A 9,908-nucleotide genomic window follows, 5' to 3' on the forward strand; every position below is an offset into this window, starting at 1 on the left:
CAACAACCCTATTACAAAGTTAGACAAAACGAGACCAATCCTCCCTAACACCATCTAGGAGCCAAGGAGGTCCGTCACCCAACCAATAACAAGACCAATCTTCGTCTTAGCCTCTGAATTTTGGGTTTTCTAGGTTTTCTTTGTTTGTTGTAGGTTTTTTGTTCAGATATCTCTCTGAAAATATATATATATTTTTAATGAATTTTGAAAATAGTTTTAAATTTGAAGGAAATATACTGAATTAGTACAAAAGTATACCACTTTCATTAATCTGAAGAAAATATTGCTTTATATATATATATATATATATATATATTTATATACACTCCCCTTCAATTGAGGGATCCTCGAATAATTTTATTTGAATAACACTATTTAAGGTACCCTACAAATTTTTTTCCAACAATCGAAATCATCTATTTTTTAAGTCTTCATTCATAGATCATTCTTTAAAAAAATTAGACAAATCGGAAACCATTTAGACATCTAGTGTGTCCTACAAAAATAATGAACACGGTTCTTCAAGAAAGTATTAAAATTTCAATAATTTAATTAAGTGGTCAAATGATATCATATTCAAGTGATTTTTTGTAGAGATGATCTTCGAATGAATATTTACAAAAATAAATAGTTTGAATTAATGAAATACAATATACGGTGGGGTATCCTCAAATAAACTTATCGAAATCCTCAAGCTCACTATATATATATATATATTTGAAAATAAGACTTATAATTGATTCCAATAAAAATAAAAATAAAAATAGCCTATCCTGTAAATATTCTGGTCCACCATTTCACCAACTAATTCCAATTGCATCATATCTAATCATTTCTCAAGATAATTTTATTTATAAACATCAAATAAGAAAACTTGATTTTATGGGATTTTAGTATGAAGTATATATTGACTTAATGAGCCATCATTTTTAGCCTAAATCATATTTTGCACTAAAAAATTTTCATATTTTGATTTGGTGGAATTTGATTTTTAGATTTTTATTTGAGTCAAATAGAGTCTCTTATTTCATTGTAAACTTAAGTAAATATAATATAAAAATAAATAATTCCAATGCAGCTGCACCTCCTTGCGCCTTATTAGATCCGCCTCTGTTTAACATCATTGTGACTTTACCTTGGTAGCAACATTCCAATTTTTTTAGAAAGAGCATAATGAGGGCAAAACTCAATCCTCAAACCTGTCTGCCCTTTCCCACTACATAACAGAGGAAATGACATGATCAAATCCAATCAAAGCCTAACGTAAATTGCAAAGTTCATATGTGGCACAAAATAGAAACACGTGTCCTTGCCTTCAAGAAAAGCCTCTGGGTGTTTTCAACCAAGTGCTAAAAAAGTTTGCAAGATTTTACAGGAAAAACAGGTGCATGAAAATGATCTCCGGGTACACAGCAAACGGAGACCGTCTGCAACAGCTAAAAGCCTTTGACGAGTCCAAATCTGGTGTCAAAGGGATCGTCGACAAAGGCATCACAAAAATCCCACCAATTTTCGTTCGGCCGCCGGAATTTTCTGGCTGCGACAAACCAAGTTCCGGCCATCGAACTCGAACCCAGTTCAGTGTTCCTGTTGTGGACCTCACCTGACACAGTCGGCCGGCGTGCTGACGTGGTTGCCGGAGTTCGGCGTGCCGCAGAGACTGTTGGGTTCTTCCAGGTGGTGAACCATGGGATACCCAAGAGAGTGTTGGATGAGATGTTGGCGGCGGCGCGTGGGTTCCACGAGCTGCACAGGGAGGTGAAGTCTGAGTACTACAGCAGGGAGCTGCTGAGGAAAGTCAAGTTTGGAAGTAACTTTGATCTGTATCAGTCAAGGTTTGCTAATTGGAGGGACAGTTTGTTTTGTGTCATGGGTCCTGAGCCTCTTGATCCTCAAGAATTGCCTCTAATTTGCAGGTATGTCAGAGTATTGGGAAAAGTTCAAATTTTGGTCTAGTAAAATGGATGGCAATTTATTCTCATCCCACTTGGTACATGTTGTTTTTCTTTTCTTTTTTGAAAAATCTAATTTGCAGAGACATAACTATGGAATACTCTGAAAATGTTCACAAAATGGGTGTCACATTGTTTGAATTGCTATCGGAGGCACTTGGGCTCAAACCTGACCACCTTATTGGGTTGGATTGTGCAAAGGGGCATCTTATTCTTAGTCACTACTATCCACCGTGCCCTGAGCCTGAACTCACAATGGGCACCAGCAAACACTCAGATCCTGACTTTCTCACCATCCTACTCCAGGACCAAATTGGTGGCCTCCAAGTTTTGTATGAGAACCAGTGGATTGATGTTCCCCCTGTGCCTGGAGCTCTTGTAGTCAACATTGGAGATCTCTTGCAGGCAAGCCCTCTAATTCCTCTAACAACTATGTGAAAACAGATTTTTTTTCCTTCCACAAACTGTTCTAATATATGGGGAGGGAGATCGAACTTGAGTGCAGGGGCTGCACACTACTTTGGACAATTGGCCTAATCCGCATCTGCAAAATCGATATTTTTTATATTTGTGACTAAATTCCTTGAAATGATTGTTGTATTGTAATTATTGCAGCTAGTGTCGAATGACAGATTTAAGAGCGTAGAACATCAGGTGCTTGCAAACCATGCAGGGCCAAGAGTATCCATTGCCTGCTTTTTAACGCCGCATCTTCACCCTTCGACAAGGTTGTACGGCCCCATAAAGGAGTTGTTGTCAGAAGATCGTCCGCCTGTTTACAAAGAAACCTCACTGAAAGACTTCATTGCCTACTACGATAAGAAAGGGCTTGATGGAAACTCTGCACTAACACATTTCAAGTGCCAAAGGTAACAAACAATGAATTAGGAAACTCATGCTATATTGTTCACTCTTGGATTGATGAGTTCAGATTACTAGTAGGCTACTTAGATTTGGAGTAACAGTTCAATTTGTACGAATTGGATACGAATGGCCACCGTATACGGAATCCATTGAAATAAGGCACCTAATGCATTGAATTTGTTGCTGTTAACATATTTTCCTTCACCTTTTTTTGGTAGTGTGGTTTGTAAGTACCAAATGTGGTGAAGATGTTATATAGGCTTTTACCATGTGCTTTATTCAGAATGCACCACAAAACAAAACCAATTATATGATACCATGCATATTTTTCAATTCAAGATACATGTGTAAATTTGAGTTTAAACGGTATACAAGACGAGGACCAAAAAGACAGAGAAGGAAACGGACAAGTGGGGTTATGTCTCTGCTGGTGTCAGAAGGATCCTGGACAAAGGCATCACCACCAAACATTATTGAATAGTAAATTGTAAACTGCTGACCAAAACACGTTATTGGATTTGAGTAATATTTAATAAGAGCGTGCGAACATTTCCTAATGAAGCCTTAACCAAAGTTTCATTTTGATTTCAAAACCAAGAACATGGTGTCTCCGAATTCAACAAACCAAGCCCGTCTCCAACAGCTAAAGGACTTTGACGAATCAAAAGCTGGTGTCAAAGGGATCGTTGACAAAGGCATCACAAAAATCCCATCAATTTTTGTCCGGCCACCGGAATATTCCGCCGCCGGCTACCCAAGTTCCAGCCAACCAACCCGACCCCAGTTCACTATCCCTATCGTGGATCTCGCTGACACTACCGGCCTGCATGATGACGTGGTCGCTGGAGTCCGGCAGGCAGCGGAGACTGTCGGGTTCTTCCAGGTGATGAACCATGGGATACCCAAGAGAGTGTTGGAGGAGATGTTGGCGGGGGCGCGTGGGTTTCACGAGCTGCTGACGGAGGTGAAGGCCGAGTACTATAGTAGGGAGCAGATGAGGAAGGTCAAGTTCAGGAGTAACTTTGATTTGTATCGGACAAAGTTTGCTAGTTGGAGGGACAGTTTGTTTTGTGTCATGGGTCCTGAACCTCTTGATCCTCAAGAATTGCCTGACGTTTGCAGGTATATATGATTCCTCATAATCATGTAGTTCTTTTCTTCTCTTTTTTGATAACTTATAGAATCCTATAGACTGCATATCTCAGTAATGTACTGTGTGTAATGCTAAGGATAACGAAACATTTTTGTTGTTTTGACATGTTATGTTGTTAAATTAACAGTTTTTATAACATTAGTAACCTGCGTATATAGAGAATGGTTCGTGGACCAAAATCTCTAACTTGTACAAGTAATTATGGTTTTCATACATATGTTAAGAAGCGGAGCATTGATTTGTGGAAAGTTGAAATTTGGATCTAGTTAAATGGGTGACAAATATTTCTCATCCAAGTTGGTGCATGGTTTTTTCTTTTTCTCTCTGTTGATTTAATACGCAGAGACGCAACCATGGAGTACTCAGACCATGTTCACAAATTAGGTGTCACATTGTTTGAATTGCTATCTGAGGCACTTGGGCTGAAATCTGACCACCTTTTAGGCTTGGATTGTGCAAAGGGGCATGTAATTCTTAGCCACTACTATCCGCCATGCCCTGAGCCTGAACTGACTATGGGAACTACCAAACACTCAGATCCTTCTTTTCTCACCATACTACTTCAGGACCAAATTGGTGGCCTCCAGGTTCTGTACGAAAACGAGTGGGTTGATGTTCCTCCTGTTCCTGGAGCTCTAGTTGTGAACATTGGAGATCTCTTGCAGGCAAGCCCCTTTCTATGTTTCAGCATGGTTCTGTACTAATGATCCTCTAATTGCTCTGATGTGCCTAGTATTTGTTTTTCAGAGAGCTTTTTTCAGCTATTTCAGGAAATTCTGTCTTCTATAAGATAGTTCTCTTGTGTCCTTTTTACTAATTGTTCTATTTAATGTTCTTGCAGCTTGTATCCAATGACAGGTTTAAGAGTGTGGAGCATCAAGTGCTTGCTAACCATGCAGGACCAAGAGTATCTGTTGCTTGTTTTTTCACCCTGAATTTTTACCCATCAACAAGGTTGTACGGCCCCATAAAGGAATTGTTGTCTGAAGATCATCCGCCTCTATACCGGGAAACCTCACTGCAAAACTTCAGTGCTCACTACGACGGAAAAGGGCTTCATGGGAACTCTGCCCTAACACGTTTCAAGTGGCAGAGGCAACAATGAAATAAGTCCCCTGCGCTGTAGATCAGTGGCTGTGAACATATGTTAAGAGTTCCTTCAAGTGGCAAAGGTCACAATGAAATAAGGCAACTATACCATATGCTTAAACTTTGTATTATGTTACAAACAAACCACATATGTTTGATAATGCAGTGCCCCTATTGATGCTTGTAGTTTATAAAGGCTGAAGCAGATTTGATTGCACAAATGGATCACCATTTCAATCTTTTGCACAATTTTGCTCACCATAGTCTGTGGCACTCTCTCTCTATCTCTTTCTCTCGCATCTTCTTATTCATCTGTAAAACACCCCTTTTCTGCAACCCCTTTTTGGTTGTGTTCTTGAATTTTTGGGCTTTGAGTGTAGATCTCCTTTGATCTATCTTCTGTGGGAGGTGGAGTTGAAGCATGTGGTGGGATCTACTATCTTATGGTGGTGTGGGATCGTGTGTGGTGCTAGAGATGCTATGACTTTTATCTAAAGGTCAAGGTGGAATTTGAGTGGTAAATTCTCTTTCACTTTATGGTGTTTTCAGATCCGAAAATGGATGAGAGTTGGTTCTCTGACATGATCTCTCAGTACTGATTGCAGAGTTTCCATTGATCCTATCATCTTCCTCTCTGAGTAAGCTTGGTTTAAAATGTCAGTGGAGTTTTGCTCACTGTTCTTTCTTTTAAATGTATTGTCTTGCTTAATTGTTTGGTTTATTGTTTGCAAGAACCCTCCTCTGGGGCAGTGTTCTTCATGTGCATTTTATAATTGCCTCTATTATGAATGCATCTGGTTATTTCTCAACAAAAAAATAATAATAATTTGAACCATTCAAATGATTTAAATATCATCCCAGACGTAAGCCATGAGATAATCGAACATGCTTCCATTGACTGCCAATAGATTTGCTTCACCTTTTCTCTCGAGATTACGTAGTTTTTCCTTTCCTTCAAATCTTAAGAAAATCATTTTGACCAGACTAGAATATTGTTATTAGTAGATTTGACCATCTTCAGATCCAGCATTTGCACACCATCACAATCTTTTCGTATAGACTAGAATACAAGACAGGGAAAAGAGAATGGAAAATGACAAGTTTACGGGTACCTTCTTTATTGGTTGGTTGCCTCATCGAGAGGAGAAATTATAGAATGATACTGTATCACCACATTAGCTGGTGATACTCCCACTTAAAATCTGCCACATGTATTTTGTTTAAACAAAATTAAAATATATTTTACTGCTGGACTTTGACCGAAACCCCTCCCCACTGTCTTCCCTGTCCACCGTCTTCTTCCCTACGCTATGCCTGCTATCTGCAACACCACACGTCTTCCCTTCTCCCTCACCACCTACCTCAGCCTTCACCGTCTTCATAGTTAATGAATCTAGAGAACTTCTATTGTCAAAGGACTCAAAACCCATAAGCAAAATCCAGTCAAACTCTACCATTTTATCTCTGGAGACACCCTTGAAGCTAAAGAAGATGGGTAATCTCTGAAAATTTCACTTCTTACTCTTTTAAAAAGACCTTGAATGAAAGCTGATAATGAAGATGGTGAGAAGAAGAAGAATCTGATGTAGAAGGGGGAGATTTTTGGCGGATTTCTTTCATCAAGGCCCGCCCCAATGACTTGCTCTATAACACAATTAATTCCGGGTTGCCCATTACGTCAATCTTCCCTTCTTTCACTAGTGTTTTATTTATTTATTTATTTAAAGATTTATGGTTTCATGTTTAATGGGTTTGCTCATATTTTTAAGATTGTTGGCTTTTTTATTAATGGGTTTAACTTTTCACCGAAAATGAGAGGGAGAGAGGGGGTGGGAATATTGGAGGGGGAGGGAAGGCCGGGGTGGGTGGCTGAGAGGGGAAGGGAACAGGGTTGTGTGGCGTCGATAGCAGGGGCATAGCACAGGGAAGCCGGAGAGGGGAAGGGTTAGGGTCATTAAAGTTGAAGGGTAAAGTTGTAAGCCAAAGTTCAGTTGTAAAATATATTTTAATTTTGTTTAAAAAAATACATGTGGCAAATTTTGGTGATACAGTATCACTTTATAATTTCTCCATTGAGGTGAGAGCCAAAAAGCCTTACTCACAGAATAGAAAAAATAATATTATTTCCGAGAGTTTCTCCCCATTAAAGAGAGATGGAGAGCAGAGAGGTTGGTGGGTTGTGTAGTTGGTTGTAAATCCCAAAGACAAAAACACAAAAAATTAAATTAAAAAAATCAGACTTTGTGGGCCAAATTGCCTTAGCAATTGGCCTAACTTAAGCCACCTCAACAGAGATGAAACTACGACCATATTTTGTAACTTAATCTGAAAGATCAACACTTTATCAAGTTTTCTTGTATTGAGCAGATCATGGATACCTCAGTTCTTGGCCACAGAACATCATCACATGATGAAAACCAGTCTAAATACGACCGAGCCAAAGAGCTAAAAGCTTTTGATGACACAAAGGCTGGTGTAAAAGGCCTAGTTGATGCCGGCACACTTCATGTACCCAAGATATTCATAGGGCCATCCAATGAGCTCACTCACTTCCCCACATGTCACCAACCCAACCTGCAAGTTCCTGTCATTGATCTCCAAGGTATCAACGGTGATCTCCACAAGCAGATTGTAGATGAAGTTAGGGCCGCGTCCAAAACATGGGGCTTTTTCCAAGTGGTCAACCATGAAGTCCCATTGACTGTGTTGGAAAATATGATCCAAGGAGTGCGCAAGTTTCATGAGCAAGATCTTGATGTGAAGAAAGAGTTCTATTCCCGTGATCGAGAAAGAACTGTCAGATTCAATACCAATTTTGATCTGTACCAATCAAGAGCAGCTAATTGGAGGGACACTCTGGCTTTTGCAAAGGCTGTTGTTGATCAGGACCCCAAACAACTCCCTTCAGTTTGTAGGTATTTGCTCAGAAACCCTTTCAATTTCATTACTTGTGTTCTTGATTTTGTCGTATTATTTTTTAAGTTATTGGTGGTCTAATTTAGACTGATTAACTTGGTGATTTTTACTGATTGGCTTGTCCCCTAATAATTAAAAATTGCTCCTTCTGGAAACTGTGTTCATATGTGTTCTCACATCACAAATGTATTCTACCAATTCAACTGTAATGTTTCTTTGGAGCCAATGGGTCTAGCCCATTAGAGACTCATTGTAAATTAAAGGATCTTGGCTTGAAGACGAGTGGCCTCATGTTCAAACCCATACGGCACCTTAGTAGGGCGTGTTTGAGAAACTTCCATCCCTTCGTAGTTTATTAAAATAAGAAACCCCAACTTTTCAGATACTTTTTACACATTTGTTCACTCCAAAATGCAGAGATGCAGTAATTGAATACACAAAGCATGTCAAAAGTTTGGGAGACCAACTCTTTGGATTGTTATCAGAAGCTCTTGGTCTCAAGCCTGACCACCTAAGGGAATTAGAATGTTCTAAAGATTATTCCTTTGTGTGCCACTACTATCCAGCGTGCCCAGAACCAGAACTTACACTGGGAAGTAGCAAGCACTCAGATCCTTCTTTCCTCACAATTCTTCTTCAAGACCAAATTGGTGGCCTCCAAGTTCTTCATGACAATCAATGGGTTAATGTTCACCCTATTTCAGGTGGCTTAGTAGTAAATATTGCTGACTTTCTTCAGGTTTGTTTATCCAATTCCAAGCACATTTTCATTTTTTCTGCTATTCACCAATTTTTCTAAGGCTTCCTAAATTTGTCCAGGCTATATCTAATGACAAGCTTCAGAGTGTTCAACATAGAGTGCTTGCAAACCGGGCCGGTCCAAGAGTTTCCATAGCTTGCTTTTTCACAGGACAGAGAACTGGAGCACTTGCCAAGTCCTATGGTCCAATCAAAGAGCTTATATCAGAACAGAACCCTCCTCTGTATAGACATTTCTTGATAAGTGAATATTATGGCAAGTTCTTTTCTCAGGGGCTTGATGAGAAGTCTGGTCTTGCCCATTTCAGGCTTTGAAGCCAACAATTTCCACTGGTTGACACTTTCAAGATGTAATAGTTATGGCTGAACTATGTTGTCTGATTACCACATTGTGAAGTTTCATGTACAACAAACAGTGATTGCTTTGTTAAAATAATTTCCGCCTAACTTCATTTCTTTTCCTTTTGTTAAAGTCTACAGCAGCTACAGATCCTCCTACATTGCAAAAATTAAAGCTGTCACTTTTGTGGATTTTAGTGCTTGGTTTCTTTCTGGTCTTAGGTCTATGACAAATTTATTTTTCAGCTCATTGTAGTGGTGGACGAGTAAATAATAATGACAACGTACGGCCTCTAATCTAAATAAGGAAATAATGGCAACTATTTGTTCAATCTCAGTTAATGAAACAAAATAACTGAGAAAATTTGGCTTGCCAAAGCATTTTTATCCAAAGGTGAAGGTGGAATTTGAGTGGTAAATGCCTTTTCACTTTATGGTGTTTTCCAAGGGCGGAACCACACTAAGGGCTACAGTTTATTTTTAATATTAGTCCAGTCAGTGGCGTCGTACAGATTACCTTATTTCCATTTTCAACATTTAAGGACATGGAGTAATATAAAAATAAAAGTAAAATGACAAAGACATTTACTTAAGTTTACAATGTAAATAATAAAGTACCACCCATTTTAATTCAAATAAAAATACTAGAAAATCAAATTCCCACTAAATCAAAATATGAAAAATCGGTTTTAGTGCAAAATACGATTTATGCTAAAAATGATGGCTCATTAAGTTAATATATACTTCATACTAAACTCCCATAAAATCAAGTTTTCTTATTTGATGTGTGAGGAATAAAAGCCGCCAAAAATTATCTTGAGAAAATGATTATTCCG

The 9,908-nt window shown here is 38.7% G+C and overlaps 2 protein-coding genes and 1 pseudogene across 5 annotated transcripts; all 3 read left to right on the forward strand.

The window, feature by feature from the left end:
- Nucleotides 1–1,147: 1,147 nt before the first annotated feature.
- LOC103324115 (1-aminocyclopropane-1-carboxylate oxidase homolog 1-like) lies at nt 1,148–3,006 on the forward strand (annotated as a pseudogene). Its single transcript, XR_016123638.1, has 3 exons — nt 1,148–1,916; nt 2,036–2,357; nt 2,568–3,006. The product of XR_016123638.1 is annotated as a 1-aminocyclopropane-1-carboxylate oxidase homolog 1-like (transcript).
- On the forward strand, nt 2,680–5,253 carry LOC103324116 (1-aminocyclopropane-1-carboxylate oxidase homolog 1-like). 2 transcript variants are annotated; one of them, XM_089044719.1, is made up of 4 exons: nt 2,680–2,821; nt 3,415–3,938; nt 4,313–4,634; nt 4,811–5,253. In XM_089044719.1, the coding sequence occupies exons 2-4, from the start codon at nt 3,418–3,420 to the stop codon at nt 5,072–5,074; spliced, it is 1,107 nt and encodes a 368-aa protein (XP_088900845.1). In that variant the 5' UTR covers nt 2,680–2,821; nt 3,415–3,417; the 3' UTR covers nt 5,075–5,253. The 2 variants fall into 2 exon arrangements, with proteins under 2 accessions (XP_088900845.1, XP_088900846.1); XM_089044720.1 differs by lacking the exon at nt 2,680–2,821 and adding an exon at nt 3,163–3,303.
- Nucleotides 5,254–7,224: 1,971 nt separating this feature from the next.
- LOC148919974 (1-aminocyclopropane-1-carboxylate oxidase homolog 1-like) lies at nt 7,225–9,180 on the forward strand. 2 transcript variants are annotated; one of them, XM_089044717.1, is made up of 4 exons: nt 7,225–7,969; nt 8,197–8,281; nt 8,392–8,713; nt 8,794–9,180. In XM_089044717.1, the coding sequence occupies exons 1-4, from the start codon at nt 7,429–7,431 to the stop codon at nt 9,046–9,048; spliced, it is 1,203 nt and encodes a 400-aa protein (XP_088900843.1). In that variant the 5' UTR covers nt 7,225–7,428; the 3' UTR covers nt 9,049–9,180. The 2 variants fall into 2 exon arrangements, with proteins under 2 accessions (XP_088900843.1, XP_088900841.1); XM_089044715.1 differs by lacking the exon at nt 8,197–8,281 and having other exon boundaries at nt 7,234–7,973.
- The last annotated feature ends 728 nt before the right edge of the window (nt 9,181–9,908 follow it).

Source organism: Prunus mume, linkage group LG2, assembly GCF_029339155.1.
Source record: "Prunus mume cultivar Tortuosa linkage group LG2, ASM2933915v1, whole genome shotgun sequence".
In the NCBI taxonomy this organism is placed as follows: domain Eukaryota; kingdom Viridiplantae; phylum Streptophyta; class Magnoliopsida; order Rosales; family Rosaceae; genus Prunus; species Prunus mume.